The 20,977-nt window shown below is 42.1% G+C and overlaps 1 protein-coding gene across 5 annotated transcripts in view; it reads right to left on the reverse strand.

Annotated features, from left to right (window-relative positions):
• The window catches only part of SRGAP3 (SLIT-ROBO Rho GTPase activating protein 3), a 239,674-nt gene extending 221,373 nt beyond the window's left edge, over positions 1 to 18,301 (reverse strand). Inside the window, exons 1-2 of one of the 5 annotated variants that reach the window (XM_039886638.1) lie at positions 17,545 to 18,301; positions 17,286 to 17,427 (exon numbers count right to left, since the gene is read on the reverse strand). In XM_039886638.1, coding sequence (XP_039742572.1) covers positions 17,286 to 17,352 — 67 coding nt within the window. In that variant the 5' untranslated portion in view covers positions 17,353 to 17,427; positions 17,545 to 18,301. Of the gene's footprint in view, positions 1 to 17,285 lie in introns of all 5 variants that reach the window. The other 4 variants (XR_005658157.1, XM_039886636.1, XM_039886639.1 and 1 more) reach the window with 4 other exon arrangements.
• Positions 18,302 to 20,977: the final 2,676 nt, after the last annotated feature.

The raw sequence follows: 20,977 nt of genomic DNA on the forward strand, positions 1-20,977 counted from the left end.
AACTTTTTGAGATTGGATTATGATCTTCACTTTATAGATGAGGAAACTGAGGCTCAAAGAGGTGAAAAGACTTGCCCAAAGTCACATAGCTAGAAGGCAGCAAAGCTGGGGTGCAAACTGTGGGCAGTTCGATATCAATGACCACGTTCTCGATTACTAAGCCTGCCTTCCTTGGTTTCCTAACATTCTCATACTGGATGGGCATTCTCATGTCCTCATCTAAATACTGTTTCAACACCGAACAGGGTAGAGCCTTTTGGCAAGACTGGAGACTTCACCTAGGCCAACAATAGACCATGCAACAATCACCCTTTGTTTGGACAATTATGACCCCATCTAATAGTGTTCCCGGGCTGACCCGTACTTAGGAAACAGGAGCAGGAGAGATAGAAGAAAGCACAGATTCATGGAAGTACCGGAGAAGGATCCAAAGGCCCAAAGCTGAGATTGGTCCCCTCTTTCCTAACTGCAAAACTACACCACGGCTGTTTCTAGGCTTGGTTCCAGTCCTTCCCCCACCCATTCAGATGATAATTATCCGGGTCTTAGAGGTACCAGAGTCCCCAAGTTGAGCCTCAGATAATCCTTCCAGTTTTGTCAAGCAACTGGCCATTTTCCCACTTCCACGGGAAATAAGGGACTTTGTGCATTACCCACCATAGTCTAGGGTAGAGGCCAAAGAGGGCCTTTGTCTGAGGAACCCAGAGAAGGCTTATTTCATGATTCTGACAAATAATAAAGGAAAGTGGTGATCCAGGGGCCATTTCTGTTTCTTGGGAGACTTTTCTCCAGGAGTATCAGGATTTATCTTTTTACAATCTCTTTTCATTCACCCTGTCCTCCTTGGAACCAGCCATCCAGCCTTTGACAGTAATGAGGATGGAAAGATGTAGCTCTGTCTCTTTAGAAAATCAAACAATTAGATTTTCCTTAATGAAGCTCCTTCTCCTAGCAAAATCACTTCTGTTGTGGACTTGAATGATTTTTTTTGTTAATTCCTTTAAATAGAACTGGAAGGCAGAGTTTCCTGGAAGAGCATCTTAATATTTTTCATAACCCTAAACCTAACTGTACATTTATTTTTCTACCCTTGATAGCTATTACAGAACTTACTTTGAATGCCTCATGTGTGGCAGGCACTAGGTAGAAGAATTCAGGAATGAATAAAATAAGGACCCTGCACTCAAGGAGCTCACCGGGAGACAGACACATAAACAACCCCACAGTAATAGCAGCATGTCCAGGGGAGGAGCTGGGCAGAAATAGAAATAATTAACATTTCTGCAGAACTCTATAGAGTTTACTTTCTCACGCACCACCTCATTTGATCTTTACGGCAATCAGCCTTCAAGATAGGTAATGCCTCATTTTACGTGTCTCGTTCAAAAGACAGATCAGAGATAGAAAATCAGATCTCGTGACTCTAAATCCCAGACTCTGGACACAGCACCACAATGGCTCCTGATTTAAACTCCGTAACTTAAATGGTTAGGCTTGACTCTCCCACCTCTATTCCCATCTCTTAGAATTTTAAAAGAGCGAGGGAAAACTTTTCACACTACACAGGGGAATAGTCCAGTAAAGTAATACAACTCATTTCAGCAATCATTCTTACAATATCTAATGAACTCCACAAGATATTAAGATAACTTAAATATCTCTTGGAGGTGTCTGTCTGTCTTCTTTCTTTTCTTTTCTTTCCTTTCTTCCTTCTTTCTTTCTGTTTTCTTTCTTTCCTTTAATAGATCAGCTGATACTTGAACATCCTCCAAAGCAGAAAAATGTATCAATAAATTCCTTACTTATTGTCAGCTTTGTGGGTTTTTTAACTAGAAAAGTAATCACACTCATTATTTTAGATGGGGAAAAGTTCTCCCTTCCACTGTTCCCTGTCACTATCATCCTGCCCCCACCTCTGACCTCTATCCTATTCTTAGTCCCCAAGAGTAAACATCATTATCAATCAGTAATAACTATTAGACTCTTTAATACACACCCAAATACATAAAGACATGCATTTTTTTATTTTAAAAAAAAATAGGATTGTAACACACATGCACAGGGAGTTAGCTGTTTGTTTGCTTTTCCCTAATTCATCAGTAGTCTACATGATTACTAAATGTCCTTTTGCCTTCAAAAAGGATACACAGTCACATTGGTGACTTTACTATAGTCCAGGTCCAAATATTTCAAGTTCATCAACCTGGGGTATTTATAAAATCCAGGCTCTCAGTTTCCACCCCCAGAGATTTTGATTTGATCAGTTTGGGGTGAGACCCCCAGAATCTAAATTTGTTACAAATTCCTCCCCTGTGGTTCTGATGCAGGTGGCCCAGGAGCCACACTAGAAAAAGCACTGCAGTAGGCAAAGAAAGCATCATGCCTATAGAAGATCTGCTGGAACCTTCCTTTCCCAGCTGCCCATGTTGGCAATTACACTTCTTATGATTTTTTAGTACTGCCTATCCACCTCTTCTTTCCAACCAGGTATACTTACTAATGCCCCACCTATAGGACTCTGAATGCTGGTGACTCTCTTACTGGTTTAGTTAACATTTTCATTGTTCAGTGAATGTTCCTGTGTGCCGAGCAGTGTACTGGAAATTCTGATGTGTGTTTTTTCCAACTAATTCACACACACACACACACACACACACACACACACACACACACACACGTGAGCTATCATTATCCCCATTTTTCAAGTAAGGAAACTGGTGAGGTATTATCCTTATTTTCCTTATCATTTTGGATAAGAAAAGACTTATCCAATATGGTTCAATTGATAAGCTATAAGCCAAGACTCAAACCCACATCTGTGTGATTCTATACAGAGCACGGTTCCCGCCATATCACAGGTGCCTCCTTCCAAAACCCATATTCTTGTCTCACCTACTTTCTGTGACTTTAGCATAACTCTATCCATCCAGGATGGATTTCCACCCTTCAGTTGATCCTTGGCTTTAATTTCACCTTAAAAGCACGTATCCCATGATTGTATTTACCATCTTGAGTATAACTATTATAAAATTCCTTTTCTGAAATCGTTTTGATATTTCACACCAAGAGTTGTGTGTTTCTCTTAGAAGTACTGATCTTCTTGACCCCTTAAATATTTTGATGGCTTCTGACCCTTCTCTAAATGAAAAGATGGTTCTGTCCAGATTCTGAATAGCTCAGAAAATAATGGTGGTGAGATAAGCTTGGCCAATTCGGGTTTACAGATCAATGTCAGAAATAATCTATAATGAGTTTAATCATTTAGATCCATTTGCTGTAGGTTCCCCCAAGAACTCTGTACCAACCTTTCATAATACTCAGCATTTTTGTAATCACAGGTTAAAATTTGTCTTTCTCCTATGAAGGCAGGGAACTAGTAACTATTTGTTAAACTAAATCAAAGTAAACAGGCCCACCATTGTCTTAACATTTCTTTCCCACTACTCCCTACAGCATAACAAATCTGTGCTTCTGGCAGAGCGTAGTAGGGCCTCCATCATTTTTGGCGCAGAGTTTCAATACGATATTATGCCAAGTATGAGGTCCAGCAAGACAGAGATATTCAGGGTGGGGCCAGAGTCAAGAGGATCAAGCCATGACTATAGTCCTAGGTGAGCTGAGGGTCAAGGGATAAACAAACTCAAAAGACCACAACCCGGCAAAAAGCCAGGAGTCCAAATGGCCAGGGTAAGAGGTCAAGGAGTAAGTGTTAGAAGCCAGGGAGTCACTGTTGTTCTGCCTCAGTTTCCCCAAGATGATATATCTTCGGGAGATCCAAAACATACTGTCTGGAGAGGCCACTGATCAAAATAAAGACCACGTAAAGCAAAAAGTAATGTACTGGCCAACTCTGCTTGGAAATGTCTTACTGAGGTAGGTGAGAGCTGCAAAGCAGTCATGCTGCTGTCAGTTTGCATCCTTTCATACAAATAAAATCAGAGAAGCAACATCCACTCTTTTGTGTCCTCGAAGGTGGCTAAACTGTTTCATTGGTAAGGGTCTCTCATGTCATCTCTTTCTCTCTGGTTCCTCTTAAGTCACTCTAAGCTATGGAAGGTCCCCCTACAGAGCTATCCCCTCCCTCTGAGCTCCAATTTCTCAGTAAGAACTCTACATGCCTACAGGCCTTTCTCTCTGACAAAAAGTTTGGAAAAGGTACTGATCTATAGTAAACTATAATCTGAAAATAGCCTCGCTGGCCATCAAAGCTAGGGGATGGCAGGTTAATACTGTTGGGAGAAGACTAGCAGTCAGGAATCCCAGAAGTACTGATGACCAAGGACTCTGGCAGAAAACAGGTAAAAGTGAACCAGAGGAAAGGTACCAGCAGGGAGAGTGACCTGCTGCTGAGGTTGAATTCTTCACCCTAGACAAGACTCTTTAATACTTCTTGCCAAAGGCAGGAACTACTGCCTAGGGACTGAAAGGGAAGTGAGACTATAGGGGACTGGGAAAGGGAAAAATTTTAGATGAAAGTGGCTGCTACAGATGTGTCTGAGTGAGGGAAGTTTTTGATAAGTGTACTTAGTTCCCCCCAATTTTATATAAATTTGAGGGGACAGAAGTGGCCATCACAAGCTAAAACCACAATCTCTGCCATAAATGACCATCTAAATATATGGAAGGTAATGTGTATTGATTTATGTTCTTACTTGGAAAGTCTGTTTATTTTTAGGCCATACTCTGTCTATTTCAAGCCATGATGCCTACAGGCCTATGATGATCTGCCTATCAACTTTATTTTTATATCTTTTCATGAAACAGCTATCATCCCATATTTGTTACCTATAGATATAAAATATTTGATAGATAGAGATATGAAATCTGGAAGGTAATATATTGAATGTTTATAGTGATTACCTGAGGTAGTGGCTTCTAGATCTTTTTTCTTTTTTATATTTTTCTAAACATTTTCAAAACTTTAAAAATAATGAGCATAAACACATCCATAATCAGGAAAAAAAATTATTAAAAAAAGACTTTCATCCACCATCTACAAGGTCAGAGATTCACAAGATCCAACAGTTAGAAAAGAACTTCAACCTCCTCTTGTTTCAAGTCTCATCTCCCACCGCCACTCCATTCCACTGCTCTGGATTTCAGCCACATCAAACTTCTCACCATTTCCCAAGTACCCAGGCCCTTTCATGACCCTCATGCTTTTGCCCAAGCTGTTCTCTCTTCATTAAATGCCTTTTACCATCTGGAGAGCTTCTACCCATCCCTCAAAACCCTATTCAAAAATCCTTTTTTCTATAAGAATTTCTCCAGCTCTCCTGGTCAAAGCTGTCATTTTCACTCTGAGCTTCCAGTGTATGGTTCCGGCACTGTCCCAGTGCTGGAACTTACTATATTGTATTGTAATTGATAAATCTATGTTTGTAATTATCTTTCCTGGAAAACTATAAGTCCACCAAAGACAGGGATGGGAATTATATTTTACATATTTTTATGTCCTTATATCAGACACATACTCAATTAACAAAAAAAAAAATTGGAATCCCTGTAGTACCCCTGCAAATGCAATCTGGTGTCTCTACCCCATTCCCCTCTAAGCCATCAGCTGGATGGCTCTGCACGGTTACAATTGTCCCTTCTGTGGATTCTTCATCTTCCTGAATTATCTCTCAGTCAAAGTTTAGGGAAAGCTTGGCTCTGCTTCATTATGTGCCTCTAGACTGCAATTCCCAGTCTAATCCCATGCACCCTGAAGCAGAATATCTACATGTGCTGTGTGCACAGTCCATCACAAGGACACATGTTCATCCATTCATTCGTTCAACAGATATTATGATGACCTGTCATACAGCAAGTGCTGTTCTAGGTGCTAACAAAATACAAATGAACAAGAGAAACAAAAATCTCGTTCTTAGAGACTTTCAATTCTAGTAAAAAGAAGAAATAAACAAAGAGAAAATATCATATAGCCATAAATGCTTTGCTTAGAATTCATATCAACAGATCCAATAGTTACTCCATAGCTACTTAAGATTAGGTGGTCAGCTGAGAAAAAAGAACAAGGCTGGAGGCATCACTCTGCCCGACTTCAAATTATACTACAAAGTGACAATAATCAAAACAGCATAGTATTGGCAGAAAAACAGACATGCAGACCAGTGGGACAGAATCGAGAGTCCAGAAGTAAACTCATGTTTATATAGGCAAATAATTTTCGACAAAAGAACCAAAAGCATACAGTGGAGAAAGGAAAGCCTCTACAATAAATAGTACTGGAAAAACTGGAAAGCCACTTGCAAAAGAATGAAACTAGACTGCTGTCTATAACCACACACCAAAATTAACTCAAAATGGATTAAGGACCTAAATATAAGGCCTGAAACAATAAATTGCATAGAAGAAAACATAGGAACTAAACTCATTGACCTTGGACTTAAAGAGGATTTTATGAATTTGACCTCAAAGACAAGGGAAGTAAAAGCAAAAATAAATGAATGGGACTACATCAAACTAAAAAGCTCTGCACAGCAAAAGAAACTGTCAACAAGGTAAAGAGACAACCATCCAAATGGGAAAACATATTTGCAAGCAATGCCTCCGATAATAGCCTAATATCCAAAATATACAAAGAGCTCATACGACTCAATAACAATAAAAAAAATCCAATCAAAAAATGAGCAGAGGACCTGAACAGACACTTCTCCCAAGAAGACATACAAATGGCCAACAAACAAAAGGATGCTCGACATCACTTAGCTATTAGGGAAATGCGAATCGAAACCACAATGAGATACCATCTCACACCTGTTAGAATAGCTATTATCAACAGGACAAGTAATAATAAGTGTTGGAGAGGATGAGGAGAAAAAAGGAACCCTAATACACTGCTGGTGGGACTGCAAACTGGTACAGCCACTATGGAAAACAGTATGGAGGTTCCTCAAAAAATTAAGAATTGATCCACCATATGATCCAGCAATCCCTCTACTGGGTATTTACCCCCAAAGACTTGAAAATATATCCAAAAAGATATTTGCACACCGAAGTTCATAGCAGCATTATTCATGGTGGCGAGGACATGGAAGCAACCGAAGTGTCCTACGATAGATGATTGGCTAAAGAAGCTGTGGTACATACATACAATGGAATATTACTCAGCTGTAAGAAGAAATGAAATGCTGCCATTTGTGACGACATGGATGGACCTTGAGATAATCTTGCTAAGTGAAAAAAGCCAGACAGAAAAAGTTGAAAACCGCATGATATCACTTATACGTGGGATACAAACAGAGACTCATGGACATGGACAATAGACTAGTGGTTACTAAAGGTTGGTGGGACGGGGGGAAGTAGATGGGATAAAAGGAGTCAATTCAAATTTGTGGTGACAAAAATCTAACTATGAGCGGTGAATATACAATGCAAAATACATATGACTTCTTATTGAATTGTACACTTAAAACTTACTGGATTTTGTTAACCAATGTCACCATTAAAAAAAAAAAAAGATTGGGTGGTCAGGAATTGACATGACAGCTGATAGCTGAATACCAGGAAGGAGCCAGCCATGTGAAAATCCAGGGGAAGAGGATTCCAGAAAGAGGGAAAAGCTCAGTGCAAAGGCCTGGAGCAGGTACAAGCTTGGAGGATTAAAGGAACCAGGAGAGTGGAGAGGTGAGGTAGCCGAGGTAGGCAGGCGACGGCTTTATAAGCCAAGCTAAGGATTTGGATTCGACCCTTATGCAGTGAGAAGCTACTGGAGGGTCTGGAACCTGGGAGTGATATGATTAAACTGTGTAAGGATTACTGCTGACTGCTGTGGGGGAAACAGACTATGAGGACAAGAGAAGAAGCAGGGCGACCAGTTAGGACAGTGTCTTTCAACTGGGGCTTATTTTGCCTCACTTCCCCCAGGGAACATCTGGCAATATCTGGAAATATTTTTGGTTACCACAACTTGGGGGAGGGGAAGTGCTACTGATATCTAGTGGGAAGAGGCCAGGGATGCTGCTTAACATCTCACATGTGCAAGACAGTCCCACGACAAGTAATGGTCCAGCCCAAAATGTCAGCATTGTGGAGGTCGAGAAACCCCGAGTTAGGAGAATATTGCCACGCTCCCAGAAAGAGGTGATGGTGGCCAGGATGGTGCAGATGGAAAAAGAAGGAAACTCACTGCAATTAATGTTTTGAAATATTAAAGGTTTTCTTCCATATTTCCTTAGACCTCTTGGACCTAACACAGGCAAGGAGGGCTTGTGTTTATTGCCTCTGGGATAATACAGAGAAAGAGTCAATTTTTGGCTTTTGATGTTCAAAAGCCTGCCCTCAGGGAAAATAAAAAGAATGTGAGATATGGACAACAGCTGTGAGAATGTTTGATGACGAAGTGCCAGGATATCACCCCTCATACTCCCATTTCCCCTTTTTGTCCTACGCATGGATAAAGACACATGGATAAAGATTTCAGAAAGTCAGTAAAGCAAGGTGTATGTAGATTTTGTGGATCTATAAGAAGATAATCTGAATCCTGCCTCACCACCAAATAAACCCAGAGAAAAAGAGTGATGAAGGAACACCTTATAAATTTGCAGAATCTGAGAACAGAGAGAAGCTGGGCCACTTCCTCAGGCAGAGCCCCAGGGAGGCACTGGAGGAGGAGCGATTGCTGGACATGGCAAGACAGGCCTGATACAAATGTCCAGTCCCTCACCACCAGCATGGCATGTGAGGCCCTAGTGCATGCAAATCACATGGAAGGAGCTGAAGATGGTGACACATGAAGAAACCTCAGGGTTTGGAAAAAGGAGAATCGATGGCACAGACAGACAGACCACTGAAGACCCAATACGAGGAAGGATAGCTCGGTAGCCGCAAAACCACAACAGATGCCCCTTGGTATTGCCTCCATTCCCCTGGACTTGGGACACAACACTGGAGGACACAGGAGAGAAATCCCAAATCGACTTAAATTTATTTCTGCCACCCCTAGAAGAATAGAAATGTGAAATGGAAATTGAGTTACAGAAAAATGAAATGTATTTCTTGTGCACATGGATTTGTAGCTGAGATCTGTTCACTCTGAGGCACAATCAGCTGTGGGCTTCTGGGTGTTCATCTGCACCATTATCACCTGGCATCAAACGTACAATCCCAGGGGCAGCACCTCTGAGGTCCATTCAAGGTACCTTGAACACCGCCTGCAGCTTACTGTCACGCACAGAAGGGCACACACGCACACGCCATGCATATTGATCGGGGTGAGCTGTCACCAACATACCATTTAAATCAATGGCTGAGCGCTCTGTAATTGGAAATGTCAAAACCCACATTTTCTAAGTGACCTCAAAACACCATGCTGATATCACTTAGCTGAGCTGGATATGTATTTGTTTTACCTCTTCTCTTCAAATTGCCTCCAAAAGAAGTATAAAAATTAGGTAACTGGGCAAAAGGCAAAAAGAGAAAGAATCTGAATAATCCACAAATCATGTAGGATCGCATTTTCCAAAATGTGATCTCAGGAACAATCTTGAGAGATAGTCAATGAAAAAGGTATGTAAGATTGAATAAGTTTGAAGAAAGCCCATGACCCCACCTTGGAGATTCACACTTAACACATTCAAGGCTCCCAGAAATCCTGTGGAAATAAACTTATTAAACTCAGTTTATGCGAGAAGTTCCAAAATCTATTTGATCACAGAACTATTTTTTCCACCCAACACCTCTTGACATCCAATCTCATGGAATATACCTCAGGGAACACTACTCTAAACACAAATTTGCCTAATGATTAAACAAATTAAGAGAACAGAGCCAAAATCCCACTCCTAGCCAGCCGAGATATTTTATAAACACCAACAAGCCATCAGGAATGAAGCATTTACAAGCGAAATCGAGCCCAGGACACAGCTTGCAGGGTCCTGTATTAGGCCAGAGGTTCTGAAACTCAGAATCTTTAAGAAGTCAACATCCTGTCCCCTTCCTGGCAGCTACAAGGAAAAAAACAATTTCTCACCTCTTTTCCTCCTGACCTCTCCAAACCTTACCCTCTTATACCCTTGCCTCATCCTGTTTTCCAAGGCACCACTCAGCTCTGCCTCTTGGGCCACCACTCCTGGCCAGCCAATGTATTTTATAAACACCAACAAACCATCAGGAATGAAGCATAGAAAAGTGAAACCACCACCCGGACTTGCCCCACCCACCAGAGCAATTCAACTCCATATGTTTATTGATCACAAACTGGATGCCAGGCACAAGGCTATAGCAACAAACCAAGCAGATAGAGCTTTTGCTCTCATGAAAATATAGTCTAAAAGTGTCTGCAAGCCAGAAACCTTCTCTGAACATCAGTCTTCACATATGGAAAAAAAAAAAAAAAGTGGGAGAGTTGGACTAGAAGACACCTAAGATTTCCGGTTCTATACTTCCAGGTTGGCAGTGGTAGATCCGGCAGCCTCCATCAGGTCTACAGGCGTGTTTCCAGCGGGCACTTTTCCAAAGACGATTCTCCTGGGGTGGGAATGAAGGGACCTGACACAGCTAAGTGGCATCAAGTGGAGACCAGGAGAGGTTGGATTAGGAGCATGGAAGTGTTAGGAAGGATAGGAGTCAAAGATTAAGGCCCACCCCAGACCAAAACACTTCCCCAATGCCCCCACACACACACACACACAGAGACCACCAAGGAAGGAACCCTTGGGTTTCAGAGCCACACTACTTCAGCATGCATGTGCCTCCCCACACAACCGGAAGTTAGGAAGACTCCGATTTAAATCCTAGCTCTGCCACAGTTCACAGTTGCAACTGATCCAACTTATTTTATTTCTCCAAACTTGGGCATTTCATCTATAAAATGGGATTGACTGGTAATGACTCACAGAATTATTGGAATCACAAAATGAGATACTGAATATATGACTGAGACCTAGCACTAATTTTAATTACCTCCCACTGTTAAATAAAGCTATAGAGCCTGAAGCATGGCTTATAACAGTCACTGAATGGATGACAGAGAATGAATAAATGAATGATAGAAATTTCTAGAAAGGAAAGGTGAACGAATAAATGAATGAATAATAGAGGTTCCTAGAAAGGAAAGGTCATCCCTAACATAAAACTTTGGTTGTGAAAACTCCGGAAATAGCCAATACAGATCCCAGATCCACTCAGTTCCTCAGACTGGGATGTGCCTCCTTGAGTGCATGCTCCCCAGCCATACCCCTCCTTGACTGTGACAAACATCAAACATTAGCTTGGCTTTAAACACATCAGCCTTCACCAAATCCCCACTAATAAACATCTCCCTATCAAGGACAAAGAAGGAAATTCAGCAAACCATGAAGAATATTTCTTTTACCAATAAAACCCCTGCTTTCAATAGAACAGAAAGTATACGTATTATTATGGGCTGAATGACTATGTCCTCCCAAAATTCATATGTTAAAGCCCTAACTCCCAATATGGTGGTATTTGGAGGTGAGTGGGGCCTTCAGGAGGTGATTAGAATTAAGTGAGATGATGAGGGAGGTGTCCTCATGGTGGGATTAGTGCCCTTATAAGAAGAGGTAGACAGAGAGCTCGCTCTCTCTCTCCAACGAAAGACCATGTGAGCACACAGCAGAATGGCAACCACCTACAATCCAGGAAGTGGGCTCTCACCAGGAATTGTATCTGCTGGCAACTTGACCTTGGACATCCCAGCCTCTAGAACTGTGAGAAACAAATGTCTGTTGTTTAAGCCACCCAGTCCATGGCATTTTGTCTTAGCATACCGAGCTGACTAAGACAAATGCCAAAGAAAATAACTACTCGAGCCATGAGTTATAAGAGCAAAACTTCTTATTAGTAACTTATCGGCCACTCCCTCAACCAGTTGTGTGCCAAGCACATTGGTGAAACAAAGATGAACATAGCATTTCTGCCCTCAATAGTTCATAGCCAAAGCACCAAACACAAAATTGTAACGAAGGATAATAAGGCTCAGAATAGAAGGGTATGTGAGGAAATAACTAATTCTGCCCAGGAAAGTTAGGAAGGCATCATGAAAGAAGATATCATTTGAGGTGGCATTAAAGGATGGTCTGGAGTTGATCAGACAAAAAAGGAGGGATGAGAGGGAGACATTTTAGACATAACAAAGGCACAAATGGGGAAAGACTTGCAGATAGGAAAGGGTATGGAGAATTCAGAGGCAAGGGATTGATTTAATGTGATTATAAGAGCACAGGCCTCTTCTAGAGAAGACAACTGAAGATGAAACAGGAAAACTGAGTGAGGCCTCATCGCCAAGACTTTTTATGGTCTTCAACTTTTAGGTCAGAAGTTGCAAACTGGTGGGCCATGAGCTGAAACTGTTCTGATAAGTTTGTTCAGGCACTATAGTGTCTGTTTAAAAATCTGAGCTATCATTTAAAAATTAAGAGACTGTCTTCATGGCCTTGGATTTGAAAAAGAATTCTTATATATGACACCAAAAGCATGAGAAAAATAAGAAAAAATGAATACTCTGAACTTCATAAAAATTAAAAACGTTTGTGCTTCAAAGAACAACAACGAAAAAGTGAAAAGACAACACACAGAATGGGAGAAAATATTTATAAACATATGTTCAATAAGAGACTTGTATCCAGAATATATAAAGAACACTTAAACAGTTTTAAAAAAAAAAACAAAAATAATTTTAATAAAAACCAGGCGATCTTGTTTTAAAATCCAGATTCCCTCGAAACACTGAAAGAACTGACCACTCTGGGCTCATATTTCATGGCAATGACTGGAGCTTGAACAATGGCTGCCTCCTCAAGGTGAGCTCCCTAAGCAGCCACAGTCCCCACTACTCCCCATTCTTCTCCCAATCCAGCCTGCTCTCCTCATTGAATCCTGTTGAAGGCACTGAGGGTTCTTAAGGAGGTCGTCCAATCACTCTACGGCATCATCTCTTTAAGAGTGAACTCATTCTGGTGCTCAGTTGGAAGATTTTTGTGTTTGGGGTTTTTCGGGTTTTGTTTGTTTTTTTTTTTCACTAATTTTATCACCATATTCCAAGAAAACTCTTAGAAAGCCAAGAATGTATCATACTTTACATCTTTCACAACACCCAGCACAAGACTAAGAAAAAGTAAATACTCAATGTTTATTAAATGAATTCATAAATGAATGGATTCTCTGTCATCTTCTTCAATATCTACCTTTCTTCCCTAAAATTATAGTTTCATTATTAAGATAGCCTAAAATGATTATAGGCATGTAATAAAAAATAAAACATAAAAGTCAATCACTGAATTTCTATTTCAATTTTCCATTAGGTTGAAATGGAAATGGGAACTCTGAATAAATGTAGAACAGACCATTATGTCTGACAGCAAGAGGAATTGGAGCCCAGGATACTGAGAATGCCTGCAAATAAGATTACCAAACACTATCAGTGATCTTTGAGGGAATTGTGAAAAATAGGATCGGTACCAAAAAGCTGTAGATGGGCAAATGTTGTTCTAATTTCAAAAGGGGAATGAAATTAAAGCTTGCCACTTCCAGACTAGAGAATGTGATGTCACTCTTCGGCATGGTTCTTGTACAGATTCATAAAGGGACACTGGTGAGTACCTCAGACAGGAAGCAATGTCTATTTGGAGCAGTACACTGCACCAAGAACAAGTCATATTAAATTCACTTCATTTTCTTCTGTCTGATAAGGCTCCTAGCCTAGTGGATTGAAAAAACACAGCAGATATAATATATATGTTACAATGAGGGGATGGGCAGTGAAAAGGGCTAATTCAATCCCTGGAGTATATTAATAAAAGCATTACACACATCATAAAAGAGGTGATAGTTATTGTCGTTCTCTGACCATTTAGAATTTAATACCACTCTTGAAGAAGGCTTTAGATAGTATCACCTTTGGAAGTCCATTTGGCAAAACCTCTTTAAAAGTATAAAGCTCTCATCCAGATTTCTGGCATCTGTTAAAAACCTGAAAGATCTGGCTGGGCCTACTTTCCTAAAATGGTAACAACTGGTTGGATCCAAGTAGTGATTGCCCATTTAGACAGGACATGTGCTCTCAGGCCCATCATAATCACCAATACCCCTTCTGACATTGCCCTCGCTGAGACAGTGGACCAGCTGCCACAAATCATCTTACTTGGCCAGCTTCATTCATTTATTCTCTGTGCCAAGCACCCAAAGGCACTGGAGTTTGCAACCCAGAATACAGCAGATCCAAAGGAGAGTGAAGATAAGCAGCAGCGAACCATCGTATATCAGCAAATGAAGATAATCATAGTCAAGGGCTATGAAATCAGTCTCCAAACATCCAGTGGGAAGTCATGGGAAAGTAGCATCTGTCTTGTTCTATGAAGTCCCAAAGGGAAGATACTATGGAACCAATAGGTGGTTGAAAGAGAGACATATTTAACCCAACATAAAATATGCTTACAACAGCCAGAGCTGTCCAAAGATAGAGTATGTGGGTTTTGGAGGTAGTGAGCTCCCCATCACTGAAAATGAGCAAGTATATGGTATACTACTGCATCGCAGGTATTTAATCAAAGGTATTCAAGTATCTGATGAGGCATGAGAAGGCACACGTCTGAAATTGTTACAATAGGGAAAAAAACTGTTTTAAAACAGTCCCGTTTGTTAGGTCAACATATTCATCAAAAGAGATAAAAGAGTAAGTCTATAAACTCAGTATCATTTTTAAAAATCAAAAGTTCCCTTTCACAGAATTCACAGAGGACAAAATCTGTCTAACTAGGTGGAGTATTTGCATCAAATTGGTCAAATGCTACCCATGGAGAAAGGTAATTGGCATCGAGCATTATTTTTGGTGATTGGTCAAACATTCTTCAGAGGCAAGCAACAAAGGCAAAGGATCAAAGTAAGGAGGCAAACAATGGAACTTCATCAAGAGGCAGCCAGCCCAACCACAAAACTGCCATCTGCTACTGACATCAATCCTTCGAGGGGCAGCTGCAGGCAAACAATGTATCAGGGAACACTGGGCCTGGCAGAAAACCCGCCGCCTTCACATTTCCAGCCTTGTGACCTTGGGCAAGTCATTTAACATTAGAAGGTCTCAGTTTCCTCATCTCTCAAAGGGAGTTCATGCAAACCTTTTCTGTATCTTGTGTAGGCCAAGAGTAGTGATGTCTGGGAGTAAGCCATAGAAACTCTAGAGCCCTGTACAAACAATAATTATGATGATGAACACAGAATTTTGAACAAAAAGATTCCAGATGGTTTCGGGCACAGCCGCATCCTGACCTAACTCGTGTGGGTGTCAACTCTAAAGGAATAAAATTAAATTCTTGTAAACAGAATGCAGAGATGTTTAGTGTCTGGAAGACACAAGATCATTTGGACAAATTTCCTGCAAAATGTATTACTTTGTATGTGCTAATTCGCTGTTAAAATAAAGGTGAAAGATAAAAAGTAAAGAATCAGCCAGAGCAATAAATGCTTAATTTATCTTCATGCAAAATTCACTGGCCCAGTGGTAGCAATCTTTCAAAAATAAGATCGGCATATCACCTACCAAGATGATGCTTATAAAAATCCCGACCTGTCCAAAATTCGGCATCTCCTTCTCTAGTATGGCATTTTTCAGGAGAACCTCAGTTTTTAAAAAATCAGCCCGATTAGTCTTATAAAATATAACCTCCCTAAAAAGTATATATGCAAAGACTGAAACTGGGCTTTTGTACTGAGTAGTCAGGTGAATTCAAATCTCTGACCAATAAAGGGCTTGTTTGTAAATTGTCGGCAAGGCTAAGACATCATAAGTCACTGTTTTCTACACTGAACTGAAAACTAAAAGGGAGGAGACCAGGGATGAGGAGGGTTTTCTGCTTATTTTGCCCTGGGGTTTACCCAAAGGTGATTATCATGCCAGGTTTGACCAGAACTAAAAAGCACAAGACGGTTGGTGAGACTGGAAAAAAAACCAAAGCCCTCCCCTAATGGCTGCTCCCCTCCCAAAGTTTCCCAAGCATCTGAAGCGTGTACAGCAGCTGTGGATGCCTGGCCTCCCACCGCTCCTGGGGAGGCAACTGGCCTTCCTGGGTCGCTGAGTCTCAAACTGCAACAGCACCTAGAAGCAGGTGTGGCAACCTCAAATCGCCTGAGCCCCAAATAACCAACTTGCTCAGTAGTCCACCCATCACCTCATAGGCAGGCATCAATATGCCCACTGAAAATGTATTCTGTCTTCACTCTCTCTGACAGACCACAACACACCCTTGTCACACCAAGGAGAACTATGACTAGAAAAAAAACAGATGCTAAGAGGCACAGGCCCCGGCTTCCCTTAGGGTACATCCTCGGACAAAGAGTGAGCATGGTGGATGGTGCTTTTAGGTCTTCCTTGCCAAAGCTGAGCCTAGAACTCATGAGGGTGGGAGAAGCCTAGCCTGAATAAGGATTCTGCCTGCATTTGTCTATGCGACTGTGTCCAGTTTCCTACTTCTACTTGCTAGTGTGGATTTAGGGAGCGGCTTCTGAAAAGAGTGTGTGCCTGGTGGCATCAAAGCTGGAACAAGCAGCCAGAGGTCATCCCACCCTTCTGGCAGGCTTCCCCTCGTACCACGAAAGCCAGGCAGCACCTACCAGCCGAAACAGCACACTGAGCTGTTGGCTTTGAATGAAGGCTGATGACCCTAAATGCTAGTGCACGGATGGTGATTGGGGCTGCACACTGCAAGAGAATACGTTTTCGGCACCAAGCTCCTTCTTTATGCCTAAATGCCTGCATTAGTTTGGATCAATATGCCCCATAACAGTTAATCCATGGCAACCCAGGCCAGCCTGAGAGACACTGACAAAGCAGTACAGCCTCCCCGCGCTGCTTCCCTGTGCACATGCATGTGAATTCCAGCCCAGAGAAAGGGGCAGAGGCAAAGCAACAACAACAAGGAGAAAGAAGAAAATAGCAGACCATAACAAACAGACACTCTATTAAGGGACTTTACCATGGGAGGAGCGGGGAGGCGGTGACTATCAAAATGCCCTTACAGTGACATGTCACGGCCAAGATGATATAGAGTATCTGAGACACTCCTAAAGCCAGGGTAAGATCCTCCTCTCACACCTGCAATGCAGTGATCGCTGCTGCTCTACAATCCATACTCCCAGCCCCAGCACTCTCTGCAGTTGAAACCAGTCTGGACTTGTACAGCTGCCACTGTTCCTCCTCACAATAAGATTATTGATGCATAACAACATTTCATGATGGCAGGGAGGAAAAGGGGGATTAAAAAAAAGCCAAAGCAAGGGAATAAGGAAAGGGGAGGGGAGGCATGACTCCCCAGACCGCATCTCACCTTTTATTTGGGCTTCGTATTCGGCAATGATCTCTTTGTCTTTCTTGAACTTAGTTTGAGATGACATCTTCCAACGTGGCCACAGGCGCTGACAGGCTATTTGATTTATTTCTCCTTTTCTTCCGGAGTTCTCTCTCAAGCCCTGGTAATCACACGGCTCTGGTCGATTTCACAGGTTTAGGGGCTAATCTCTTTTACTCAACTGCAGAGCCAGGGGAAAAATCCCTCTTATTCTGAAAGGAAAATTCTCTTTACTTGCCGAAAAATGTCTCTAGCAGCTTGGTCTGGTCAGCTCCTCTTGCAGAAGAAGAACCACCACCCTAGGAGCACCGTAACCTGCCCCAGATTTTCAAGATTTTTCTTCCAGAAAATAATAACCAAGAACACGCTCTCTCTCTCTCACACACACACACACACTCACGTGTGCACTCGCACACTCATCTGTACATGCACACATACACGCACACACCCTCACTCACACCCACTCACCCACTCACACACACACACATATACACACACATCCACGAGAGGCACAGCGCCTCCTTGGTCGTGCAGTCAGCCCCCAGCTGGCTTTCCAAGGCTCTACTAAGGAGATGGTCAGGTTGCCAAAGGACTGGTCATCTCGCATCCTCCCTCCCTTCAGCGCCTCTGGTGTGATGTACAGTGAGGATCAAAGCCAGGAGAGCGAGAAAGAAGTTCTCCTGCTGCAAGGCTTAAGCTCCGGTGAACCCAGGGCTAGACTGCTCGCCCTGCAGGGCTGGCAGAGAGCGCTCTCCCACCGCCCTCGCCCTCGTCACTAAGCTCCACCTCCTGGATTTTATAACAACTGACACATTGTAGCCTACAGGAGAGCAGAACTCACTGCAAGCAGAAAAGGGAAGAGACACTCACAAAAGGGAAGACAGCAGGAAAAAGAATCAGGTTGGAAAGGCCTGAGAGGCCACTACAAACTCCTACCACTAGCAGTCACGTTAGGGATTTTTCTTCCAAAATCTCCAAAACATCCAGCTTTTCTTTGCACTGTGCAATTTAATCCAGTTTCTCAAAGCAACAGCTATGTGACAGTTTGTCGCTCTGCGGGGATTGTCTAGCAGAGGAGAGGGGCTGACCCATGTAGGCAAACTCATTAATATTTGTTCAGCAATTGCGGGTGGCAGGGACAATGCCAAGCCTTTCAGACATGTAGCCTTGCAAAGCCCTTGAGAGCAGGAATGCTGGAAACAACCAGCTGCCTCAGTGTCTCGCAGGACTTTGGGTAAATCAATAACTCACTGAGTCTCGGTTTCCTCATCAGTAAAATGGGCTCTTTGGGGGCTTTCTCATTCATTCTTTCAACAAGTATTTATTGAAAGCTTACTATACGTCAGGCATCGTTCTGGGTATGGGAATACAGCAATGATCAAAATATGAAAAAAAAATCTCTGCCCCTTTGAAGTGCCGGAGTCTCCACAACACACAACTCCAGGAGGTCACCACATCAATATTCTCAGTAAGAGCAGCTTGAAGCAGAACTCAGAATGCATTGTGAACGGTGCCTCCTGGAAAGATGCCCTGGGAGAGGTGGATGAAAAATAAGCAAAATGAGTAAATTACATAACAAGGTAGATGATAAGTGCTCTGGGGAAGAAAATATTGCAGGATAAGTTACTTCAGGAATGAGGTAGCTCTTGGGAGGATCGAATAAAAATGAAAAGCCAAGCTTAGTACAGTGCCTAGCACATAAGAAACACTCAATAAATGATAGCGATTATTATTACCCATGATAACTCCTACCCCGCCAACACCCTAACAACATAGTATAAGTATCCCTCTTTCACAGAGCAGAGGCACGAATGTGGGAAGTGACCTACCCAAGGTCACCAGGAGTCAAACCTAAGCTGTCTGACACCAGATTCTGCCCATGCAAATGCTCAAAGTCTCCTGCATTCTACTAGAGAGCTTAAATCCATTTCATGTGTCCTTAAGGTAGAATAAAATTTGCCCTGTGAAAATAAAACCAAGCACTATAGGGTCACTGACCACTGGAATTTCACATATTAACATTATCATTAACACGTATTGTCCTGAGTATGGTATTTTCACAAATTCCTCAAAATAGTCTTCTATTTGCCTTTTCTGAATATATGATAACTTACTTGATTTGGGTTCAGAAATGAATAGATTATCCATGCCAATCCATTGAGGCTTCCAAGAGAAGGTGGCAGTTATAATGGCCTCCCTAGACAGGCTCAGTGAAAGGGTGAGGGTACATTCCCTCCTATGGAGGGAAAAGTATGAGCTAAGGTCTACAGATAAGAATGCACAAGATCTGCTTGGAGAAAGCACAGGGAGAAATCCAGCTAGTGAATCACAGGGCTTATTCCAGCTTGGTGACCGGAAACAGGAGGTCACTAAGTTTATAAGTAGATGCCACTGGTCCCCAGTCATTGCCATCATCCCCCTTTCTCAACTTTCTCATGGGTGTACTCAGGCCCTTGTCCTCTTCAGTTCTCCTTTGGACCAGTTTAAAACAGAGAAAGCCACACATGTTACCTGAGAAAGATGTGTTCAGAGATTTAGCATCCCTGCCTCAAGCATAGACTCTCAAAGGAAAATGGAAGTTAGCACCATGCACTTTGGCATGTGAGAGATTGAATTCCCTGCCTGGCTCTGCCACTGACTAGTTCTGAGACCTGGAGCAAGTGACTTAACTTGCTGGTTGCCCATTAGAGGCAGGAACTAGTAAATGTCAGCTATTCTCATTACCAAAATTTTGAATCTGCAAATATTTCTGGGAGACCCATGTGTAGGGCACTGAATCACAGAAATATCACAAAAATCCATGTAAAATTGAAGCAGAGTATGGTACAGAGCTTTGTGCTAAACAGCCGAAGAAGCTGGATTTTGGCGTAAGACAGATGGTGATTTAAATTCTGGCTCTGCTGCTTATCAGCTTGTGAGGGGCCTTATTTAGATTCTGTGCCTTCTCGGAGCCTCAGTTTCCTCAACTGTAAAACAATGGTGATCTCACTCATTGCACAGGATCTGATGTGATCAGGGATTTAAAGTATCTGACATATAGCAGAGGTCCCACAGATGTCATTTCTTTTTTAAGGCCCAACCACACTGGACCTAGGACAAAGAGGTGGGGCTCCACAGGTAGCCAGGTTAGTAGCAAGAAGAGAGGACAGAAGGAAAAGGGAAAAAGAAAAAAATGTTGTGTCCCCTGCAAATACACCACCACACGCAGTAAATTCACATCATTTGGAACCTTCTGTCCCAAGAAGAGGTGATATGACCCGGGCAGGTCCCCTAGCACAATGTCCTCACTCTTTTCCTTCCAATCCTTCCCACGGCTCAGCCCAGTCTCACAGCTGCCCTTCTGTGACACTCCCCTCCAGGTGGCCACCTCTTCCTTGTTACATGAAAACCAACTGCTATTCCTGATATATACACTTCATGTGATGATAATAACAGAAACCAGATTTCTTCCCAGATAAATGTGGTATGCAGCGGGGGAAGGAGCTCTACCATGTGACTTGATCTGTGCCACCCCCCAGAATGAGAATACCCTCTGGAAGGGTATATTCCATTTCCCTCAAGCTCATTTCCTGTATTCTTTTACAAATTCCTGGATTATACTAATAGTTAGTATTTATCGAGCCCTCGTTCCATACAGGAACCAGGCTAAATACTCTATATAGATTTTATCA

This window comes from Pteropus medius, unplaced genomic scaffold (genome assembly GCF_902729225.1).
Source record: "Pteropus medius unplaced genomic scaffold, Ma_sr-lr_union100, whole genome shotgun sequence".
Classification (NCBI taxonomy): Eukaryota; Metazoa; Chordata; class Mammalia; order Chiroptera; family Pteropodidae; genus Pteropus; species Pteropus medius.